Source organism: Chelon labrosus, assembly GCF_963514085.1.
Source record: "Chelon labrosus genome assembly, chromosome: 23".
Taxonomy (NCBI): Eukaryota; Metazoa; Chordata; class Actinopteri; order Mugiliformes; family Mugilidae; genus Chelon; species Chelon labrosus.
In genome coordinates, this window is record NC_140356.1 from 19,944,244 (window position 1) to 19,968,652 (window position 24,409).

The 24,409-nt window shown below is 45.8% G+C and overlaps 1 protein-coding gene across 1 annotated transcript in view; it reads right to left on the bottom strand.

Annotated features, from left to right (window-relative positions):
• LOC311508575 (thyrotropin-releasing hormone-degrading ectoenzyme-like) overlaps positions 1-18,996 on the bottom strand; it is a gene marked incomplete at its 5' end in the record, with an annotated part of 167,396 nt that extends 148,400 nt beyond the window's left edge. The window contains 3 exons of the mRNA XM_084573398.1: positions 742-1,018; positions 13,463-13,707; positions 18,505-18,996. Of these exons, the coding sequence (XP_084429524.1) occupies positions 742-1,018; positions 13,463-13,707; positions 18,505-18,996 (1,014 nt within the window). The remainder of the gene's footprint in view (positions 1-741; positions 1,019-13,462; positions 13,708-18,504) is intronic.
• Positions 18,997-24,409: the final 5,413 nt, after the last annotated feature.

Consider the following 24,409-nt stretch of genomic DNA (forward strand, 5'->3'; position numbering starts at 1 on the left):
CCTACATATTTATAAAGACTATCTTTTGATTCTGGTCACATACAAGTTAGGTTTGTCTATAACAAAAAAGAATATCCAGCTCCATCCTCCCTTAAATGTGTCATAACCATTCATTTTGTAAAGTGGTGGCACGTTTGCAGCTTCAGACACACGGTTTGTGCTCACGGGTTTCGTTACGGTTTCTCTGATTGACAAAATATCCTTAATCATGGAAAATTAAAACAGTTATTCCGCTGCCCTCGCTACTCCTCTTCACATAGCTGGAGATTTAACACCATTACTCCCCAATCAGGACTTCATTATGTCAATTATTGTCTGAGGAGAACAACTGATGATCAAATTTAGCGTTTTAACTCCGGAGAAAGGATTTAATGATGTCAAAACGAGGTTTAGAGACGACCAGGGCCTCAAATGGGTTTCATGTTATAGTCCCACATGAGAACAGAGCAGAAATGAAGAAGAAGAAGAAGATGAAGATGAAGATGAAGATGATGAAGAAGAAGAAGACACTGAAGCAACAACATTTGGCATGTGGTACATGATGAGACCAGGAAGTCAAGACCAAGAAGTAAAAAAATGTCTAAGCTTAAAAAAGGAGACATTTCTCTTGTTAAATATTGTTGTTTTATGGTTTTAGCCTATTGAGGTTTTTCTTCTTCTTCTTCTGAATTTAATATAATTTTAAAATCCTTCTGTATTAGTGCAAGTTGTGTTAGAAAGGACAAAAAGTCCGAGACTCACCGCCACGCCGCCGTCGGTCTGCGTCTCCTTGTAGGTGAAGTTGCAGACGGCCCAGGCCAGGTAGTAGGTGGACATGCGGGGCGTCCGGGCGAAGTGGTTGGTCACCCAGCCGTCCTCGTCCGACAGCGAGCTGCTCTCCACGGGCATGTTGGACAGGGAGGTGTACTGAGGGTCGTGGCGGAGGGTGAGGGAGAACGTGGCCTTGTAGATGGGCTCGTCGAAGCAGGGGAAGGCCTTCCGGGCGTGGATCGGGCTGAACTGGGTCACCGCCAGGAAGCTGGGAAACAAAAAAAAGAAACATCGACATTAGTACAATATATAAAAACATGTTAAGTAGAGAAACTCCCCAAAAAATAGACCTTGTATGAACCGGGTTTAAATAGAGATCATAATTAAAAAAGACTGTTGGGGACAAAGCAGGAGGTTTTTTTAAGTTCAGTTTTATACTTCTTCTTCTTGAGCTAACGCAGTCAGAGAGGTATGCTAACTATGCATTTGTTTACATTATGTGTAACGAGTCAATATGCTAATATGTTAGCTTGTTTTGAATGGCAACAATGTGAAGTTATGCTTCATGTACGATTATTAAAATCAATGAGCACGTTTATTGATGTGAGACGTTGTATTTTGTTCATATAGTTCTCATGATGTTAGCACGATGACCTGGAATGCTAACAACATGGCACCGTAACATCATCAAACTGACGCTAGCATCCCGGGGATACGGGCAGCGCCATCTAGTTTGGAGTTCGGATCCAGACTTCCTCTAGATTCAATCATTGGATTATACACGTGTACATATTTTTTTTTTTCTCTCGCTTTCCTACAGGAAAAGCTGTTGTCAATGGCAACTGTCAATCAACATGACATCACATCCTGTTTGTATAGCGTCACAGAAAAACAGACACTTGAACCTACATCACCTAAAATGACAGAAGTCATCTTTGGTTTTATTTTGGCCCAAGTCCGAGGCTAACATGTAAGGGGGTGGAGCTTATGTGAGCCTATACTGCAGCCAGCCACCAGGGGGAGCTGCATATGCTTTGGCCGTCATCATGTCGTCCACTTTTTTTACAGTCTATGCTCATGATTCAAACTGGAGGGGAGTAGCAGTGGCCTTAAAATAAACTTTGTCAGCCTTCCTCGTCCTTATGCTAAGCTATGGCCAGACTGTTAGCATGATGACCTAGAATGCTAACAACATAGCACCATAACATGGAGAACTGTCATTTCCTCCCATTGATCAAACTGACGCTAGCATCCTAGGGATAAGGGGGGGGCTATCTTGTTTGGAGTTTGGATCCATACGTCCTTAAGACTCAATCAATGAGCGGACAAGCGGTTGTCAATGGCAACTCTCAATCAATATGACATCACATCCTGTTTGTATAGCGTCACATAAGTAAATATTCGAACCTACATCACCTAAAATGACCAAAAATGACAGAAGCCATCTTTGGTTTTATTTTGGCCCAAGTCCCATCTATGAACATGTAAGGGGGCGGGGCTTATGTGACCCTATACTGTAACCAGCCACCAGGGGGAGCTGCACATGCCTTGGCTGTCATTATGGCATCTACTTTTTTTTTTACAGTCTATGCTCTTGATTCAAACAGAAGGGGAGTAGCAGTGGCATTAAAATAAACTTTGTCAGCACTCCTCGTCCTTATGCTAAGCTACGTTAGCTAGATGCTTCATTTATAGCCTTATACTTGTAGCTCTTTCTGCTACACACCTTCTGTATTTAGCAGTCAGACCAGGTTAAGTGAAGCTGCAGCAGTAAAACCTCCTGGGTCCAGTAAACTGAACAGAATGTCCTGCGTTATGAATTCATCCATTCATCTGTACAACCAGCAGACGCTATTTTATTTTTAATCTTCCTTTCACCAGCACCACCTCCACGGCCTCGTCCTGTTCTGCAAATCTTCTCTTCCACCTTAAATCGTGTTCTAAACTTTTTCCTCCAAACTCTTCCAGGTGTTTTTGTGTCACTTTAAATAGAAAATGTGTTGTTGTTTTTTTTTTTTTATTTCCATCACAGGTGTTTGTAATTTGGTGCGACATAACACCGGTCGACCGTATTCCACATGGCGTCTAATTATCCGTTTTCCGATCGGCGGCGCCTGGCTGCTCCGTCTACAGGTGTCCTCCGTTAATTTCATGCATTGTTTGAAACAAAAGCTCCGGGTTTTTATTTTCCGAGCGGTGGAGGTTTCACAGTGGGGGATTCAGACTGAAAACACTCAGCGTCAGATCCTATTGTTCGCTCGCGGAGAAAACACAAAACCAACATCCAACCATCCACAGCTCCATCCGAACCAACCGGTCACAGAGTCAAACTAAACAACAGAAACCAATTTATTTTCACTGGGAACAAGAAAACGACGCAGAAGAAGAATAAACTCAACAACCTTCCTGAAGTCAGACTGAAGGATTCTGGGACGCTGAGGCCTTTGAACACATCACTGAGCTTCTAGAAGAATCCTGGACCAGAAACAGACTGATGGATGAGGAGCAGAGGAGGAGGAGATGGTGGTGGTAACCATGGTAACCTTTACTAATCATCATCAGGTGAGGGACAGAAACATGGAGGTAGGAAAACAAGATGAACCAAGATGGAATCAATGTGGACAGAGACGATGGAGACGTGGAGACATCTTGGTCGTCTTCTAAGACTCTAGACATTCAGGACTGGAGGAGGACATGGAGGAGGACATGGAGGAGGAGGAGGACATGAAGGAGGAGATGGAGGAGGAGGACATGGAGGAGGAGGACATGGAGGAGGACATGGAGGAGGACATGGAGGAGGAGATGGAGGAGGAGGACATGGAGGAGGACATGGAGGAGGACATGGGGAGGAAGACATGGAGGAGGAAGACATGGAGGAGGAAGAGATGGAGGAGGGCAGGGGGGAGGACATGGAGGAGATGGAGGAGGACATGGAGGAGGACATGGGGAGGAAGACATGGAGGAGGAAGACATGGAGGAGGAGATGGAGGAGGAGATGGAGGAGGAGGACATGGAGAAGGAAGAGATGGAGGAGGACATGAAGGAGGACATGGGGAGGAGGACATGGAGGAGGAGGACATGGAGGAGATGGAGGAGGACATGGAGGTCATACTACTACTTCTTCTCTCCCTTCTTCTCCTCCTTCGCTTCACCCTCATTCTTCTCTTTTTCCTTCTTCTCCTCCTCTTTTCTCCCTTCTTCTCCTCTTCTTACTTCTTCTCATCCTTCTCCAGTCCTCTTCCTTTTTCTCTTCTTCTCCTCCTCCTTCCTCTTCCCCCTTTTTGTCTTCTTACTTCTTCTCCTTCCTCTTGACCTCCCTCTCCTTTTCCTCCTCCACCTTTCCCTTCATTCACCACATTCAGCCTCAAAGCGCCAACACCTCCTCTTCTGAGACTCCTCTACTCTTCTCCTCCACTCCTGTTCTTCTCCTCCACTCCTGTTCTTCTCCTCCTCTGAATAAATCCATGCAGATATTTGATGGCGTCACTTTAAGGTGGATTTGTTTCCTGTCTTTGAACCTTCCCTGACGGATCAAAGGAGATATTTAAGGTGGAATCCGGAGTTCAGGAGGCTGAAGGATAATCCGACAGGTTGAGATATTTAAGGTGGAATCAGGAATTCAGGAGGCTGGAGGATAATCCGACAGGTCGTCAGACGCTTCAACGCTGAGAAATAATCCACAATAAACAGCAGAAACTTCTCTAAGCTGCGTTCAACGTTACGCTCGTCTGTCAATCACACGACTCCAGGAAATAATCCTCTGAAAACTTTATCATTCAGCTCAGAGACGAGGAGGAGGAGGAGGAAGAAGCTGAAAGAATGACAGAAGAAAGATGAGAGGAAAGGAGGAAGAGATGGGAGCAGAACCAGGAGGAAGAAGAGGATGAGAGAGGAAGGAGAAAAGGAGGATGTGTTTAGAATGAAAGGAGAGATGAAAGAGGAGGACGAGAAGAGTGAAGAACAAGAGGAGGAGAAAAACAGAAGATTGATGAGGAGCAAGAGGAGACGGTAGAGGAGAAGGAAAAAGAAGGAGAGGAGGAGTGGAAGCGGAAAAGGAGGAGAAAAGGAGTAGAAGTGAAGTAGGAGGAGGAGAAGAAGTGGAGGAAGAGAGAAGGAGAAGAAAAGGAGTGGAGGAGGAGAGAAGGAGAGCAGGAGCAAAAGTAGGAGTAGAAGTAGAGGAGGAGGAGAGAAGCAGGAGAAGTAGAGAAAGAGTGGAGAAGGAGAAGGAGGAGAGAAGGAGTAGAAGTGGAGGACAAGGAGAGAGAAGAGGAAGAATTTAAGTCTTAGGTGGAGGAGAAGAAAGAGAGAATATGAGAAACAGGTGGAAGAAAAATGTGAGAAGAGAGAAAGGAGAGAGAGGAGAGCTGATGGAGGAGGAGGAGGAGGAGGAGGAGGAAGACGAGGCTGAATGAATCACAGAAGAAAGATGAGAGGAAAGGAGGAAGAGATGGGAGGAGAACCAGGAGGAAGAAGAGGATGAGAGAGGAAGGAGAAAAACAAGATTAATGAGGAGAAAAGGAGTCGGTAGAGGAGAAGGAAAGGAAGGAGAGCAGGAGTGGACGTAGGAGTAGAAGTGGAGGTGGAGGAGGAGGAGAAGGTGTAAGGAAACAGAAAGAGACTGATAGAGAGAGAGAAAAGAGGAGGAGAGGGAGGAGGAGAAGAACAGAGAGAAACAGTGAAAAGAAGAATAACAAACAGAGAGAGAGAGAGAGAATGATGGAGAAGGCCTGAGAGGGACGAGATAAAGAGAGGAGGACGCAACACACACCAACACACACACACACCAACACACCAACACACATCAACACACACACCACCACACACCAACACACCAACACTAACACACACTCATTAACACACACTCGTCGTGACATCCTGCTGGTTGCCAACAGTCTCCGCTGCCAAGGTAACGCTTGTTGTCACGGTAATCCTGACTGACAACCAACCAAGCTCACGGTGTTGCCCCCGACAACAGCAACACGTAAACAAACACACACACACACACACACACACGTGCATGAACAGATGTGTTTCACGTCTTCGTCCTGAAACACTTGAAGAAAATGGAAACGACATCATCTCCTGCTGTAATGTTTATCATTATCTGGTCTGCAGACACCAACGAAGAAGAGTGAGAGAGAGAACGGCACGCACACACACACCACACACACCCAAAACACACACAACACACACACACACACACACCCACACACTAAAGAGAGAAACACACAACTCATTTAGATTCAGAGATGTGACTGAAGGAGAAACTGTTGAGTCAGGTGCTTTCTATCTGTGTGTACGTGTATTAGTGTGTGTGTATTAGTGTGTGTTAGTTTGTGTTAGTGTGTATTGGTGTGTACTTGTGTGTGTTATTCCTACATCCATCTCAAACACACATCATCCGACTGGACACACTGATCTCTTTGAGCAACGTCTCAAATTGCAATTCCCCGCTTTCACAATGAAAAGACTGCAGTGTGTGTTTTGGTGTGTGTGTGTGTGTGTGTTGGGGTGTGTGTTAGTGATGGTGTGTGTCAGTGTGTGTGTGTATGTGTGTGTGTGTTTCTGCTGCTATACTTTTACACAGGAAGTTGCTGGAGAGGCTGATTCATCATCTTTGGTGTAAAATATGCTACTGATGGAGGACATGGTGAGATGGGAAGGGGGCGTGGCTTCGACTGGTCTATTTCAGGAGCGAGGGATGAAGAGGAGGAGGAGGAGGAGGTGAAGAAAAGAGGAGGATGTTAGTATTAAAAGAAATGAAGTGGCTGTTTGTGTTTGTTTCTCTTTGATTGATGAAACACCTGTGAACAGCTGTTAGCGTCCACACGCCGCGTCTAGCTCCTCTCAAAGCTAACATTAGCATTTTAGCATATTGAGCAAATGCCTCGTCTCAAATCACATTCTTCTGTGTCTACTTCCTGTTTTTGTGAGAATGCGTGCATCCACACCAGATCTGAAACCTGACGTTAATATGATAATGTAGCTAGCTAACTTTGTGTTTTGAAGGCTAACTTAATGATAATGTCATAGCTAGCTAGTTGAAAGCACAACCAAGAACTGTGAAAAAGTAGCTGATATGTAGCTAGCATTAAGCTAAAATATTTAAAAAAAAACAAAAAAACAATGATCACGGTATAGTGAGTGAACACAAAAGTCTAAGAAAATCAAGACGGCGGAAAATGGTATGTGTGAAGTATCTCCACCAAGATACACGTACGAATTATGAAGCTAACGTGGAAATGCTAAAAACTGCAGTTCCTCTAACGTCCACTAGAGGCTCTAAAAATGAGTCAAACACCTCCACGTAAAAAAGTTTAAAAACTTGGTCTCAAAAGCTAGTCAACTTTGTGGCTAACTTAATGCTAACATTAATGATAGCTAGCTAAAAGCACAACCAAGACCTGGGAAACAGTAGCTCTACAAATGAGTCAATCCCACCAGATGTTGCTTAATTAATCTGTTTAAATTATATCAAGGCTTTAAGTTCTTCAGAAATAAGGGGGCGTGGCTACTTTGAGTGACAGGTGGGTGTCCTCACAGGTTGCTAGCTGTCTTTAGCCTCATTCTTTAGCCCCATTTTTTAAATGGCAAGATGGCGACGGCCGGAGACGCCACTTTGAGCTTCAGAACCATCAGGAAACGGCGTCTTCATCTATTTTTATAACACTTTCAGTTATGAGTAGATCACATCGTTTGGATATTTCTATGTGAATCTAATTATTTTGCATCCAACATTTGAACAGTTGAAGCTAAGGCGTCAGAGCTGGAGCAGCTGAGCATCAAAAGAGCAGCAGGTCAGAAATTATATGATTTGTGAAGACTTCAAATAAACAACAGCCTCCTCCTCCTCCTCCTCCTCCTCCTCCTCCCCTCCGTGTTGAAGCCTCAGAGAACGAATGAATTTATTAGGTCGCTTCAGTCGACTGCCATGTTAGATAGGTTATCGTCCAGAGTGGGTGAGCACACTATCGATCTGAAACATCTCATCTCAACGCTGGATTACTCCATCAGAACGAGAGGAGGGCGCGTCGGGGAGAATCAGGCGAGGAGTAGGTGGCAGGCGAGGCGTTGAACCAATTGGCTTCTTTCAACCCGTCATTGAAATGTGGACCCTCACCTAGCCTTCGTTAAGCGCCTGTCTCTCTCGTTAACACTCCGACGTCTCTGCTCCCCGTCAGACCCGGCCTCGTTAGTCGCCTTACCGCTCCTCGTTAGCCCTAATTCCCCTCCTCGTTAAAGAAAAGGCGGCTCTGAAAAGAACGGCTTCAGTCTAATGGAAAAGTTCCTCACAGGAAAAAAAAAAGAGAAGCAGCTCTGGTGCTTTGGGGGAAGTTCTTTTAGAAGTCTAAAGGTTTCAGGACAAGAGATAAGGTCCCACACATAATGATTCAATGACCCTCCTGGTGAAAGAGGAACACTTTATATAGAAATACAGCAACTTAATCATAGCGCACTAACTGGATCATACCACATTAGTGACCTGTGTAGGTCCAAACAGTACCAGGAGTAAAAAGCACCTTCAATAATTCAACAGTAGCATTAAAAGAAGCAGCAGCCATGGCAGGAACACTACTCTCCGCTAACAATCCCCAATAGCACACAATAGCACACCTTTACTCTTTTTACTGTGTTTTATATATGTCCTGATATGTCCTGATAGTGTGTTTTATATATGTCTTGAAATGTTTATTTATTGTATGTATGCACCCAGTGGAGTAGCGCTCCTAATTTCGTTGTATTGCAATGTACAATGACAATAAAGGCATTCAATTCAATCAATTGAACGTGGTTATAGGATATAAACAGATATTATCAAACAAACATATTCCACCGCTACCTGAGCTGTGAAGTTAAGTTAAAAGCCAATCATCTGACGACTTGACGGCTTCAAGTGTAGCCAGAGCTGGAGACATGGTGTCTATAACCGGATAATTTACTCTTTAAGAGTCGTTTCAAAACAGCTTTGTTTAAGGCAGGGGTGTCAAAAATGGCAGAACCAAAGAAATGCAAGACAGCAAGTAAGACATGGTGAAAAAATGAAGACGTCTTCACAGTGAACAAGAGGAAAGAGTGTTGGGTTAATAATGAATGAGTGAAATGAAACTGTTACTGTGATGAGAGAGTAGAATATACAATGACACCATGAAACCAAACATCAGACCTACATGAGAGATGAAAGTTCCTCCAATAGGTCCTCAACTCATTGCCCGACATGTGAAACCTTTCTCAGATGGTGACTTCATAAAATAATTCCTCAGTAAAGTTACAGGATTAATGTTCCTGGAAAAAAAGGCAGCATTCAACGGCGTTAGCATGTCTAGAATTACAGCTGAACAGTGGACTGAAGACTCAACCACCAAACGTCGTCCTGCCAACCATCCAACAACAAAGAGTTCAAAATATATCTCCCACAGTAGAGCCAAGTCAAACATGATTGATCAACTCTGGTTACAAACAGAAACTATAGCTCTTCTGGTACTAAAATCAAATCCCTCTACTACAGATTCTGCAGAAATCTGCTTCGAGCGATTGTTGAGCTTCTAACCTCGTGTAGACGAACAGAAACATTCCCTCAACATCACAAATAACTCCAGAGAATCTGTCGGGACATGTGGTGAAAGTTGGTACTGATGGACCTGGACAGTGAGAGAGGGAAGTCATCCTGGACGTCCTGACCTGTCCTCACCTGTCCTCACCTGTCCTCTCTATGTCGATCTGAAGCAGCTCAGGGGCTCGTTCAGCCGAAGACTTATGAGCCTCAAAGAGTTCAGGACACAACAACACATCACCCTGATGTCCTGTACACACTGTACCCCAGCCAGCACATATTTATAGTGTTCAAATACCACAGATGCTGCTACACTTGTAGATATATGTGTAAATATACATGCACACATTATAAAAAGATTATTTTCAGAGCACGGGTATGTATGTAAACACAATCCTCTATTTATTCTCTGATTGTGTTTCTGCAGGTACGTCTCATCTTATATTATCTCATCTTATCTATATACTTATTAGTGTAGCTGATTATGGAACACGCTGCTCTCAGTAATTGAGGTAATTTAATGTGTTGTGTCTGTGTTGTTTAATGTTTCAAACGTAGTAAATTACATTGTGCTTAATCTTGTGGTTCCCAGCATTTCAAAACGTAGAATGAGAAGCAGAGCCTTCATCTGACAGGCTCTTCTCTGGTCTGCAGAGCTCCAGGTTTCTGTTTCTGATCTGTAGAGCTGCATGTTTCTGATCTGTAGAGCTGCATGTTTCTGATCTGTAGAGCTGCATGTTTCTGATCTGTGGAGCTACATGCTTCTGATCCGTAGAGCTGCAGGTTTCTGTTTCTGATCTGTAGAGCCACAGGTTTCTGTTTCTGATCTGTAGAGCTGCATGTTTCTGTTTCTGGTTTGTAGAGCTACAAGTTTCTGATCTGTAGAGCTACAGGTTTCCGTTTCTAATCTGCAGAGCATGTTTCTGTTTCTGATCTGCAGAGATAAATGTTTCTGATTTGCAGAGCTACATGTTTCTGATCCTGATTTGTAGAGCTACATATTTCTGATATGTAGAGCTATATGTTGCTGTTTCTCATCCATAGAACTGCAGGTTTCTGATCTGTGGTCCAGCCCAGTGTTCCCTGCTAACAGCAGATGTGTCCCTCTTAAATAATCTGGACTCTGTCTAAAGCTTCTTCTTGTTCTTAGGGAGTTATTCCGTACCACTGCAAGCCTGAGTGCTCTTTGCATTTCTGCATCTGGGTTCTGTAAAAGGTCTTGAGACAATTTATGCATTAATAAAACTGAACTGAATAAGTTAAGTTAAGCCTCAAGCTGCATTAATTAACTCAACATATACATTTTTTCTCTTAACCAAGATCACAATCGCCCCCAAGACATCTTCTAATTTCAGTAAATTCCTTGAACTGAAGCAGCTGCAGGATGTCAGCGTTAGTCATAGTCCATGAATCCGGCTCCACCCCGGTCCAGTTTCCTTTAGATTGGCCGAGTATTGACGGGTCTGTTTTTATCCCGACGTGTCATGTGAGCAGCTCACAGTGGGTCAGAGACTCTCTGCAGTAGCTGCTGCTGCTGCTGCTGCTCTGGGACAAACCTGAACCAGGCCGGCTTCACTCGTCAAACTCATCTTCACATCATTTGCATAAAGATCAATACGAGGCTGAAACGGAGACTCTTGAGTTTGTGCGAGCGCTAATTAATTCTTCCTCTCCAAGCATTTAAGCGTTTAAGCTCAGCCCGGGGTTTATAGTAGCTCTGGATATTAAGCAAATCTCACGGTGGAGTGTGTGTGTTAGCATTAGCCGCACCGCTGCATCAAGCTAATCCTTAAGCTAACAGTGAGCTTTGTACACACACACACACACACTATATACACACTCCTCAGCGGTGTAACGTTTAGACAGGCGCTCGTATGTGAGGCTGACATTTTGAATGGATTTATTATTATTTTATTATTTTTTTATTATTCTCCGCTGGTTAGTCATCACATTAACATATTTATGAACCTGGACTGGCGCCTTCAGAGGGTGTTAGTCACATATACATCTTTTATTAGTCTGAATATCACAAATAATTCCTGGTATTCATCTGAGGAACGTGGCTTCATATTCATTTATTTCTGCATTAATTCTAATAAATTCACAGAAACGCCGTCTGTGGTGGATTCTTTCTCACGAAAACATGAAACCTGATATCTCTCACACCTCTGCCTCTCTTAACTAACAGGTTGTTGTGATGAAGCTCTGCCGGCCCGGGCTGCTGCCGTATTGATCCTGTATCGAGCTGAACAGCAGTTACCCGTAAACATGGGACCACTGGTGGTGAACGCACCCAGACACCAGGTCATGACTGGTGGATATTTAATCTGTAAAGGGCCAAAAATATTTGCTTTTATTTACATTTCTATGTCAAAATGTTCACGTATTAAAGAATCAGCTCACATCATGCTCCTGCCTCTAGCGATGTGTTTTTATTTATCGGCAGCTGATTAAAGCTGCTGCTGGGTTCAGTAAACTCATGAATATCCCCCAACAAGTCTGAGGAGCCAGACAAAAGAAGAAAATAATATAAAATAATGAAAAAACTAAAGTTTGCCTGGTTTAAAATTCAAATCCTGCTGATTTATTTTGTAGTTTTTGAAGCTTTTTGAAGTTTCTCACAGAACGAATCTTAATGTTTCCTGCACATCAGTCAGACGAAAGCTTAAAACAATAAAATAAATCAGATTTTCACAATAAAACTGAGGCTACTTTCACACTTGCTTTTTGCATAACTGCCTGTTTCATCCCTACGTGAACTCCACAATCAGCAGCCACCGTCCTGCTCTGTTCATCGATCAGTCCGATGCATCGCTCCTGCAGACAGCGTTGGATGAAGATCAACCAAAACACAAACAAACCTGAGACCAAAACTCTCAGATCGATGTTTAGTTCAGTACTTTAACCACTCAGACTGGATATCTTAGTGTAGACCATCATAAACAGCAGCGCAGAAGTTTAGAAAGCATCTAGGAACAAGTCAAAACTACTCACATCTGGACTCTAGGAAGATATTTGGTGAAATGTTGGGGGTGAGTTCAAGTATCTTGGGTCAATGTTCACGAGTGATGGTACAATTTAGGCGATTCAGGGCCTGCACTGACGTAGACACCAAAAGCTACACCAATCAGCCATAACATCATGACTAATAATGTTATGGCTGATATTGTGCAGGTCTCCCTTGTGGTGACTCATCAGAGAATGCACATGGGCCTTCTGAGGGTGTCCTGTGGTGTTTGATCAACAGGATGTTGTTAGTGGGGGGGGGCTTTGAGGGGAGGGGCCTCTGTGGATCATCCCACAGATACTTGATCAGTTTGGGATCTAGTGAATTTGGAGGCCAGGTCAACACCTTGTGCTGTTCTTCATGTTTTTTTTAGTTGTTCCTAAAGTGTTTTTGTGGCTGCATCCTGCTGGGGATGGCTGCTGCCATCAAGGAGTGTCATTGCTATGGGGTGGGGGTGCCTGGTCTGGTCTAGGTGGGTGCTACATGTCTAAGTAACATCCACACCAATGAATGCCAGGTCCAGACGTTTCTCAGCAGAACACTGAACTGTCACAAGATGGTTTAAATGTCATTGACTTCTCCTGTCAGTGGTCATAATGTTGTGGCTGATCGGTGTACATTCCAACTATAGTCATAAAACTACAGGAGACCGACTTTAAGGACGTCCCCCTACTGTTGACCACATGATCAATTAACTACAACTTTCTTTTTTTTTTTTTTACTTTTTTTTTTAATGAAATGTCCCGTCGCCACGGTAACGCGCCCAGCTGGAGCAGAGGGCCTTCACGTTCCACAAGCTCCTGCATGAAATAATAAATGGATCAGCAGCACACAGTCTGTTTCCCATCAGCACCGTGGGGGGAAGAAATCTGATGTGGAAACTACTCTGCAGCCGAGGCTTATGGGAAATTCATAAGGAGGAAGCGGGCACCGTGGGGGTGTGTGTGTGTGTGTGTGTGGTTTGATAAGTGGAACACACACATATTGTAAGCGGTGTGTGTGTGAGAGAGTTAATCAATGTGGTGAATGTGAAGCTTTGACCTTTTCCAGTCGAACCACCTGCTGCTGCACCAGTGTGTGTTCATGTGTGTGTGTTCAGGTGTGTTGGTGTGTGTGTGTGTGTTCAGGTGTGTTGGTGTGTGTGTGTGTGTTACCGTTTCTCCCTGTGCAGGGTGTAGGAGCTCCTGAAGAAGCCCAGCAGCTCGTCCTCGATGGCGGCGTCGAAGCTGACGTTCAGCCGGTAAACCCTGGTCGGCTTCATCTCGCGGTGCAGCACCACCACGTGCATCTGGTTGGCCGGGTACGGGAAGTGGCGGTGGATGCGCATGACCCCGCCCCCGGGACGGCTGGCGGGGCGGCCCCCGGTGCCGCCCTCGGCCGTGACGGACACCCGGTCCACCTGAAAGGAGGAGGAAGAAGAAGATGATGAAGAACTGAAACGGGACCAGATTTATGACGTCTGGTTGGAGTTTAGTATGAAATATAAAACATATATTTTAAATAATCCTTCCCGTTTCTTGCCCATTAATCAGTTCCTGTTGGAAATTTAAGGTTTATTGTTATGTTTTATATTTAAAGTTAGCTCTGCTACTAGAAATGAAATAAAATAGATTAGACTTCATTTATCCGGTGGGAAATCCAGTGTCCAGTAGCTTCATCATATAGAAACAGATATAAAGATTTTTAAGATATATAATAATATGAATATATAACACTGTGTCAGTATTGGCAGCAACGACCACTGGTCCATAGTTTATATTATTCATTTCAGTGAGATTTAAAACCCGTCCCGTCAGTGACCGACTCCAACCGGAGCGTCGCTGTGGTTTCAACGGGACGACGCTCCTCCTCTTTTCTGTCACAGCTTCTGTCGGATGAAAGCCGTCGCTAAGCAACAACCCGCCCTCGCTGCCAGCTGTTGTTGAGGAGATGCTAGACCCGTCGCCATGGTGACGTGACAGGGACCACACGCACGAGAAGAGGGTTGAGGAAGAGTTTGTTCATAGAAAACATAAAAAGAGTAAAGACTGGAAGTACTACTGAGATGAACGGAGTTATCAGCCACAACATTATGACCACTGACAGGCAAATAACGTTGACCATCTTGTGACAGTTCAATGTTCTTCTGGGAAACTTCTGGACCTGGCATTCATTGGTGTGGATGTTACTTAGACATGTAGCACCCACCTAGACCAGACCAGGCACCCCCACCCCATAGCAATGACACTCCTTGATGGCAGCAGCCATCCCCAGCAGGATGCAGCCTGACACAGACACACACACAAAAACACTTTAGGAACAACTAAAAAAAAACATGAAGAACAGCACAAGGTGTTGACCTGGCCTCCAAATTCACTAGATCCCAAACTGATCAAGTATCTGTGGGATGATCCACAGAGGCCCCTCCCCTCAAAGACCCCCCCCCCACTAACAACAGGACACCCTCAGAAGGCCCATGTCCATTCTCTGATGAGTCACCACAAGGGAGACCTGCACAATATTAGGAAGGTGGTCATAATGTTATGGCTGATAGGTGTATATCTCACGGTTAGCATATGTATTCAGGTCATCAGTATCAATATAGATTTAGTTGTTGTAAGATCTGACCTTGTGTAACCCCAGGTTCATAGTAGAAGTACAGCAGCTGCTCCCCCTCCAGGCTGAAACTACCCTTCACCTCCTCTTTGCCCCGCTCCTCTTCTCCTGACACCTCCCGCCCCCAAAACTCTCTCGGGCGTCAATTAATGAAGCAAATTGAATGACACTAGCCGTCATTAAATAAAACAGAGGGACTGGGCTGAGGTCTGAGCAGCAGTGCATGATGGGAGCAGTCACACGTCGCCGTGAGTCGATCGATTACGAGCGGACGACGGACGTCCCGCTGACGGGCAGAGGAAGCGCCTGGGATTAAAAAGGTTGCATCAGCGAAGGGAGGGACACGCTTCCAGGACGCCTCCAAATATTCCAGCTCAACTACAACTGCTGTTTTTGAGGGTTAGTTTATTTCCTGTTGGACGTTTGAACTTCAGCTCATCTTTACTACTGACGAGTCACGGGACTCATCAGGCGACCTTCCACGCGTCCTGGGGTGCTTCTCATTCAGCTAACGAGGCAGCTTCGCAACGTGCAACTGCAAAATGACAAGTGATGAAATACTGCAGCTGTAGACTATATATATGTACGTGTACTTCATCATCTGACCAGTTAAAGTCACATCAACATGAAGTGTGTTAAACGGTCCTGCGTCATCAGGTCACGGCCGACGACACGAAGGAACAACTCAATAAAAAGCTTCACGTTCATTCTCCACAGACGTGAACTTAACCCAGCGGCGACCCGTGGAGACGACGTGACGGTGACTGACATGTTTTTGAACGGTTGACGGAGCGCATTCAGGCTTCGCGGTGTAGAAATAAAAACCTCCGCCGTGTTTTCTGCCGGATGCATTCTGTAGCCGTGACATTTCCTTTGGCGCCGAGAATAAAAGCCTTCCTTTCAGGAGAGTTCTCCCTCTCCTCTCACCTACCGGCTCATTCTATTTTTATGCGTTGTTTTTTTTATTTTCGGCCTTTCCGCATCTTGACGATTTCCTTTTCATAATGCATTAACTCTGAGGATACCTTAGGACTCCTCCCTGGCGCCCAACAACACCTCTTAATTCAGCGGCGTAAACACACAAACCAATGCTGCGGGCCGTTTTAATTGGCCTCTGCCCAAATTACACAAATTCATCCCTTTCTCTCTCTCACATTAGCCCGGGCGACCGTCCTGAAGGGTCCTGAGGCCCGGGCGTTTCTCCGAGGCTTTCTTTCTAACGCTCGTCTCAGACATCGGGCTGAAACAGCAACTCTGACGGTTAATTAGGCCTCGTTAGAGAAATCTCTGCGGCCGGATCTGGAAATAAACTCCCTTTGTCTGAGCGCGTGGAGCAGGACCTCCAGGAGGAGAGGAGACCGTGGAGAGGATCAAACCGTCTGCAGGTACGGAGCTCATTACCAACAGCATCAACAAAACTATCAGCCAGCGTCTGGACTCCTCCACTCACTGACCCGTCGTCTAACGTCACCTCCAACACAAAACTTTTTACAGTTTGAAAATGTGAACGTTCATTAAAAATATTTACTGAAGCAAAGTACGCTCCCTAGAGAACGAACTCTATAGATTTCCAGGGATTAAGAAGAGTTTCCTGCAGCAGCACAGACAGACTGAAAAGGGTCGACTAGAATTTAGGACCACATCTGAGTGGACTCACAAGGGTCCCTGCATTTTTATTTCAATTTTTTGGGGTTAACTCAAGGATGCTTTAAAGACCAGAAACGAAACAGCATTGGTCCAGGAAGTAGTCTCCACGGTGACCACTGGTCCAGGCCTCTCTTGTCCAGGAAGTAGTCTCCACGGTGACCACTGGTCCAGGCCTCTCTTGTCCAGGAAGTAGTCTCCACAGTGACCACTGGTCCAGGCCTCTCTTGTCCAGGAAGTAGTCTCCACCGTGACCACTGGTACAGGTCTCTCTCTGGTCCAGGAAGTAGTCTTCATGGTGACTCGACTGGTCCAGGTCTCTCTGGTCCAGGAAGTAGTCATCTCCATGGTGACCACTGGTCCAGGTCTCTCTGGTCCAGGAAGTAGTCTCCATGCTGACCACTGGTCCAGGTCTGTCTGGTCCAGGAAGTGGTCTCCATGCTGACCACTGGTCCAGGTCTCTCTGGTCCATGGATCATTGCGTTCAGCACTAAATAAACTTCTGCCTCTATATGAATCAACTAACCACTGGTTTATCCTTCTCATCTCTTTCTAGTTTCTTTGTAGATTAACAGACGGTAAATTTACGGGTTTTGCATCTTCTTTTCTCCAAACATGAAAAGCTCACAGAACCTTTCACATCGAGTTAAACTTTACGGAACCGTCCGATCGATATCATCAGATGAAACAATGTCTTTACAGAAGTCCTTCGTAAACTTTGTCCTTTCTTGATTTCCAATCAAGTTCATTCATATAACCTCAGTAACATCACAAACTGTCTGAAAGATGCTTCACAGAAAACCAGAGCCTGAAACATCCAGAGCGAGCACTTTGTCAAGCTTCCAACGCCATCTCAGTTTAACTACGCTGCTGCTTTTGGTGACACCGGAGTGAGTAGGAAGCAGTAGAAACCGATTCTGATGAACCAAGACCTGGACCGGGTCAGACAGAGTCTCGTCATACTGCTTTTAATCTCCGGCCTGCAGATCAATGAGTCTGATACCTAAACTGATCAGAGTGGAGCCGATCATGCACGAGAAATATCACAATCACTTTAACCATCTGGAGTCAACGGACGAAAAATGCATCACATCAACCAATGATATGGCAACGGTTGCTAAGGAAGAGTGACGCTGTATACAGTCTATGGAGTGACAACGGAGAACGAGAGAAGAGAGTTTTGAGATTTGAGAGATCTGTGACGTTTAGACATTACTTATTGTGACGCCTGATGAGCTTTGTAAATGGTTGAACAAAAAATACCTAATGCATTTGTGGGTTTTTCTTCTCGGACTTTATGTTTTCAGTTTGGTTTTAGGTCCAATGTGTTAATACAGTATGTCAGAATGAAAAAATAACTAAGGTCACACATGTGAGGTTGTGCTGAAAAGAATGAGACCAAACAAAGAGAGCAGTCAAAGACGGCCAGTTACACTCTAGACCTCAGAGGGCTGAAACAAAATTTAAAGCGAAGGAAAACGATTACAAAGACGTAAAACCTCCTGGTACTCTAGTCTCTCTCTGTTGTCTTTGAATTGTCCAGATGTTGGACCAGGTCTAAGTATCCTGGGGTCTATGTTAGACGGTTCTGGCTGGGCTTGGACCCTCTTTATAACGGGTCTCCTTTCTTTATTGGGTGGTCTACCCTCTTTAGTCTCAGTAGATCTGAATGTTTTAGATGTAAGTCGATCATTTATCTTCTCTGTGACACCTGGTTGACGTACAGTACGATGACGGATTGACGGCCGTCAGTCTGAGATCGCCTCGTACACGCAACTAAAGAGCTGCTGCAAAACTCCAGCGAGATCAGAAGCTGGCCTTTAAATTTATATCGACTACAGAAAAGTCTGCTCGAGACATAAATATATAAAATGTAGGTTGATCATTTTGACCTGGATCAGTTAGTCTGGGTGCCCCGGTGTAGACTTCACCCCCTCCCTCCCTCGGTCGGTCGTACCTCTAGACGATCGGCGTGCAGCACGATGAAGCGGGTGGCGTTGATGCACTCCAGCTCGATGCTGACCTCCCCAGAGAAGGTGAAGTTGTCCATGTAGACGGCGAGCTTCAGGTCGTAGTGCCTCGGCCGCACCGAGCCCGGCAGCCGCGAGTTCCTCCACGGCTGGGCGCCCTCCTCGTCCCCTCTCTCCCCCGTCCTCTCGCCCCGGCTCCCGTTCAACCTCGCCGAGCCCCTGGAGCCGGCCTCCCCGCCGGCGGGCCCGTCGCCGTCCCGCCCGTTGCTGCACTCCTCGTAGCGGACGCTGAGCGCCACGGCCACCGCCGTCACCACGATGAGGGTGAGGATGGACAGAGCGAAGCCCAGCACCAGGCGCTTGTGCACCGTGATGTGGCGCTCGGTGGTTCGAGGCCGGACCACCACCGACTCGGCCCACTGGTCCGAGAGGCCGCGGCCGTTGCGCATGGCGCCCGGGCTGCTGTCGTTCAGTCCCATTTGTCTTCAAACCGTCACTGAAGCTGCAGGATCAGAGTCTGCATCTACGCTCGGGTCGGACCTCGGGTCAGGAGGAGCGGCTTGCTTTGACCTCTGACCTTTGCCGCTACGCTCGTCCTCCAGGCGGAAAGTCAACGCTGCCGCACGTCTTACATGTCAGGCAACAAATCTGACAAACCAGGACGGGGTGAGATGCTCGTGTGCCTTTCGGTTTTGCGGTGAGAAGGAGAAGAAGAAAAATCAATGCTGCATGGCTCGATTTCAAGAGTAGAGGAGGAGGAAGAAGAAGAAGAGGAGGAGGAGGAGGAGGAGGAGGAGGAGGAGGAGGTATGCTGTTGAGAGTGTGACTATACAGTGAGCGTAGCATCCATAGATTTTCACCGGTGAATCAGCTGGGTAAGCTCAACCGTGATCCACCACAGACGGAGTGGGAGGAAAGTAAATAAATAAATGAATGAATGAGTGAGTGAATGAGTGAGTGAGTGAGTGAAAGCCTCGCTGAGATGCTGAAGCTGCAGATTATCTGGATCTCCTCTCAGATTATTAACATCAATCCTCAACGCGTCAATCAGCAGCTCGTCACTGACTGGAAGCTTTGAAAGTTCATTTGTTCTGCACAAATAAACTCCTCTGGGGTTTACACATGAGATTATTATAGATTATTATAATTAGATATCATTTAAGGAGTCAGATTAGGATTATTTTAGACAATTTAAAAAAGTTTCAGATCAATTTCCAGCATTTCTTCTGCAGGTTTTGTAATTTTCTTCAATTATTTTGGAGTAAATTTAGTTTTTGATAGTAATCTGTAATCTAATCTGACTAATAAAGGTGGTGTCTCGTGACTAAACCTCTCCTGGTGTCTCTCTGTCTCGTGGGGGGGGGGGGGGGGGGGGGGGGGGATTAAGTGGATCTTTCACGGCAGCACGTGGAGGTTTTATTCCACCGTGGAGGACATGGTTCACGCCACAGCTCAGGAGGATGAAGATGAACTGAAAGTGGATTAAACTCGATCGATGAACCCGGAACGAATCGATTAATCGGAGAAAGAGAGAAGTAGAAAATAAATTAATCCAACAATCAATCCCACATCAACTCCTCCGGTTCTCCGGTAACTTCTCCTTCTCCTCTGGAGCCCCGGTTTTTTTTCCAGCAGTCCTCGGAATCCTCCCGGTGAATAAACCGCGCTTTTTTTTCACCTGCGGTAACCGGCGATCAGTAAACCGACCGGGACCGTCCCGGGATCCGTTACCACCCTTAGGAATCCGGTAAACCCCCGTTCCCGCAGAAGAGCAGGAGTTGTTAACCGTCATAAAATCCCGTTCCTGATCAGTTTGAAGCACCGGGGCCGCCGCGGACCAGCTCCAGCTCACACCGACGCATGAAATCACCGTTAAAACCCAACAAACCGGGGACCGGACCGGTTAAAGCGAGTCCGTGGAGTCCAGGCGGATTCTCCTGGAGCGCGAGCCCCCTCTCCGGTGCTCCGTTATTACACCGGATCCTCCGCAACTTTTTCAGAGCCGCCGCTGCTGCTGCTTCCTCCCTGAGCTCCAGGTGAGGATGATGAGGATGAGGATGAGGATGGCGAAGAAGAAGATGATGATGATGAAGAAGAAGAAGAAGAAGAAGCGCTGCTGTTCAGCATCCCTCCATCCACCGAGGAGGAGGAGGAGGAGGACGGTGGTGGTGAGGAAGAGTCTCGTGCCGCCCCGTTCGGCAGCGGTGTGAGTCTGAGGCTGAGCAACCGGGAGGCACGCGCTGACCGGGAGAGAGAGAGAGAGAGAGAGAGAGAGAGAGAGAGAGAGAGGAGGGGGTCTAGTTGAATGAAAGCTACACCTCCCTCCTCTGTTCAGATCTGTTCTACTCTATTGATTTCTATCGTCTCTGGATCTTTTCCAGTTTAAAGTGAATTAATGATGAAAAACAAGGGGGGGGGGGGGGGGGTGTTATCTGGAGTCTCTCTGTTGGGAACTGATCCTCCTCCTGCAATCTCATGGTTTGGGGGCGGGGCTTAATGTGGTGATGGACAGAAGAGTAACGATTGGAGGATTATCCACTTGATGCAGAGCTGCTTTTTTCTCTGTATCGATTGAAACACGACTAATAATGAAATACAGATGGAGAGTTAAACACTCAGCTATTAGCCTCTCAGCTTCTCCTAGCTTCCTAGCTAATAGTAGCTCTTCCTAGCTCACTAGCCTCCTAGTAGTAGCTCTCCCTCACTTCCTACATTCTAAGCTAATGGCAACGCTTTCTAGCCTCCCAGCTAATAGTAGCATACCTAGCTTCTCAACTAATAGCAGCTCTTCCCAGCTTTGTGGCCTCCTAGCTAATAGTAGTTTCCCCAAGCTTCTCAGCTAATAGTAGCTCTTCCTAGGTTCATAGCCTCTCAGCTAATAACAGCTATTCTTAGCTGGCTAGCCTCCCAGTAGTAGCTGTTCCTTGCTTCCTACATTCTGAGCTAATAGTAACTCTTTCCAGCCTCCCAGCTAATAGTAGGATACCTAGCTTCTCAACTAATAGTCGCTCTTCCTAACTTCTCCTACTAGCCTCACAGCTAATAGTAGCTTCCGATATCTTCCTAGCTTCTCAGCTAATAGTAGCTCTTCCTCGCTTCCTACATTCTGAGCTAACAGTAACTCTTCCTAGCCTCCCAGCTAATGACAGCTCTTCCTAGCTTCCTAGCCTTCCAGCTAATAGCAGCCTTGCCTAGCTTCCATGCTGCCCAGTTAATAGTAGCTCTTCCTAGCCTCCCAGTAAATAGTAACCATTCTTAGCCTCTTACCCAATAGTAGCTTATCCTAGCTTCTCAGCTAACAGTAGCTGTTCCTAGCTTCCTAGCTAACTAATTGTAATTTAATTAGTTTTAAACCAAAAATATTTTAAATGCTAATTGACAGATTAAACATTAAACCTGCTTCCAGGTATTTTTCTGTCTCTCAGAAGTGATTGATAGTAAATTAGATCTTTAATAGTATTCTGGCAGTAAATGTATTTTTAAATAGAGTGAATCATGTTACAACCATCAAGGTTGTCTGCTACATGACAATAAATGACACTGAACCGGATTTTAATCCGTGTTAACATTAGCATTTGCTCATTTATATGAGTCCTATCATCTAACAGCTCAGGGTCCCTTTGGTAACCAGATAATTAAACCTGGTTTCCTGGCTGGTCCGGCGCTGAAGGTCAGGTGCCCCCCCCATCCCCCCCAAGGTGACACTGACACACGTCCAGCTAATCAGCATTCACGCCGCCAGCTGTTTGATTGGCTATTAACACAGGCCGCCGAGCGTTGGATTGGCTATCACATGAGCCATTAATTTTACAGGGATTGGTGTGTTCCCGCCCATCTGTCCCGGGACCAGAGTGCTTCCAGCAGTAAAAGGCGTGATGAAAGCCTCATGTCGTGTTCACTGTGACCGAGGGTTGGGTTTTTATCTCCCTGCCTGTCGGATGCTTCAGCGGTCGATGACTTTCGTCCCGTTAGAGGCTGAAGGATGTTGACGCCACTCAATCTGTCCGTCTGATGGTTTGGATCGGCGGACTACGAACACACTGTCAGGGGTAAGGTGGCGAGAAACATGGAGGCGGTAAAACAGCCGGCTGTCAAAACAAGTGTTTGAAAAGATGTAACCAAGCTGGAGGCCGCGAAACATCCACATTTGAACATAACCACCCTGAGACGAGGCACCATCCAGCAGCATGAAGAGAGGGAGAGGTCAAAGGTTCAAGCACTTCAGACATTCGGTCTCCAGTGGACGTTCCAGACTCTGGTTGCCTTGGTAACGCTCTTATACATTTCCAAGTGAGACAAGCAGAACATATAAATATGTCTAGTGTACAGACGGAGCTAGCTCTTCTTCTGTTTGAAAGAACAATACCGCCAACGACGCCATTGCTGCTCCAGCTAATAGTAGCTCTTCCTTGCTTCCTACATTCTAAGCTAATAGCAACTCTTTCTAGCCTCCAAGCTAATAGTAGCATACCCAGCTTCTCAACTAAGTAGCTATTGCTGACTTTGTGGCCTCCTAGCTAATAGTATCTTCTCCTAGCTTCCTAGCTTCTCGGCTAATAGTAGCTCCCTAGCCTCCTGGTAGTAGATCCTCACTTCCTACATTCTAAGCTAATAGCAACACTTTCTAGCCTCCCAGCTAATAGTAGCTTCTCCTAGCTACCTAGTCTCCCAGCTAATAGCAGCCTTGCCTAGCTTCCTAACGGTGTTCTTGTGCCTCGCCGCTGGTGTCACCTTTGTAACGAGGTATTTTATTGTGACTTCATTCATATATAGAAGGTGCAGTAACAGTAGAATCTCGATGAATAAAAAGTCGACGTTTCTCCAAGACCGTGGAGCTAAGTGCAATACTTCAGCATCACCATTAGCATTATCTGTAGGGCTGCCAATAGCTTCGCCATTAGCATCGCCGTTTGCGCCACCAATAGCCTGACCTTTAACGTAGCTATTAATTAGCATTGTTGTTTTGTGTCATTATTAGCGTCATCTTAAGAGCTGCCAATAGCATCAGCTTTAGCATTATTTTTAGCATTGCCTTTACCACCTCCAATAGCATCGCCTTTACCGTCACAATTAACATAGTCTTTAGCGTCATCGGTAGCATCACCGTTAGCTATCCCTTCCTTAAGTGCTGCACCGGCTACAAAAACTCAAATTAATCTAACTGAATAAAGGGTTCTAATTTAGCAATTTCCGTTTGCACCACAACTAATAAAGAGCTACGAAGTTGACATTTCCCATCACGCCACCATCAGGACTAACCTTTTACCCCTTTTTGCTCTAAGAGTTAAAATATCATGAGGCCAGGCTCACATTTTTAACAACGTCAGGGTTTTACTGACATCGCAGGGCTTTTATGATATTAGCCTGCGTTTTAATGGTCAGCGCCAACACCGTCCAACACTGCACGGCCAATTAGAGTCCTTTCTCAGCCGACTAGATCAAGGTGGAAGACAGCGGGGGGGAGGGGAGTGGGGAGAGGGGGGAGTGAACCGAGAGAGAGATCTAAGTGGGCGGCACGTTCTCCTGCCTCGGGGGTAGATTGATGTCAAGTGTAGAGAGAACACACACGGTGGACAGAAAATGAAATGAGCGTGCATCAGTTGTTAGGAAGAGATCCCACATGTGCTGGTGTGGTCTCTACACTTGACACCAATCGAGCAGCAGCAGCAGCAGCAGCAGAAGAAGAAGAAATAAAATATAAAAAAATAAAAAAGAGATGTGGTGCATGTCAGCCGGAGAACCAAACATCAATATTTCAGAAATTCCTTGAAAGCACAAATCCATCCATGATTCATAGACATGAAAAGAGAGAGCAGCAGCAGCGGCGGCGGCGGCGGCGGTCGGTACAAACAGAGGCTCTCTGTCTCTGAATCACTGACGGTCTGTTTTATC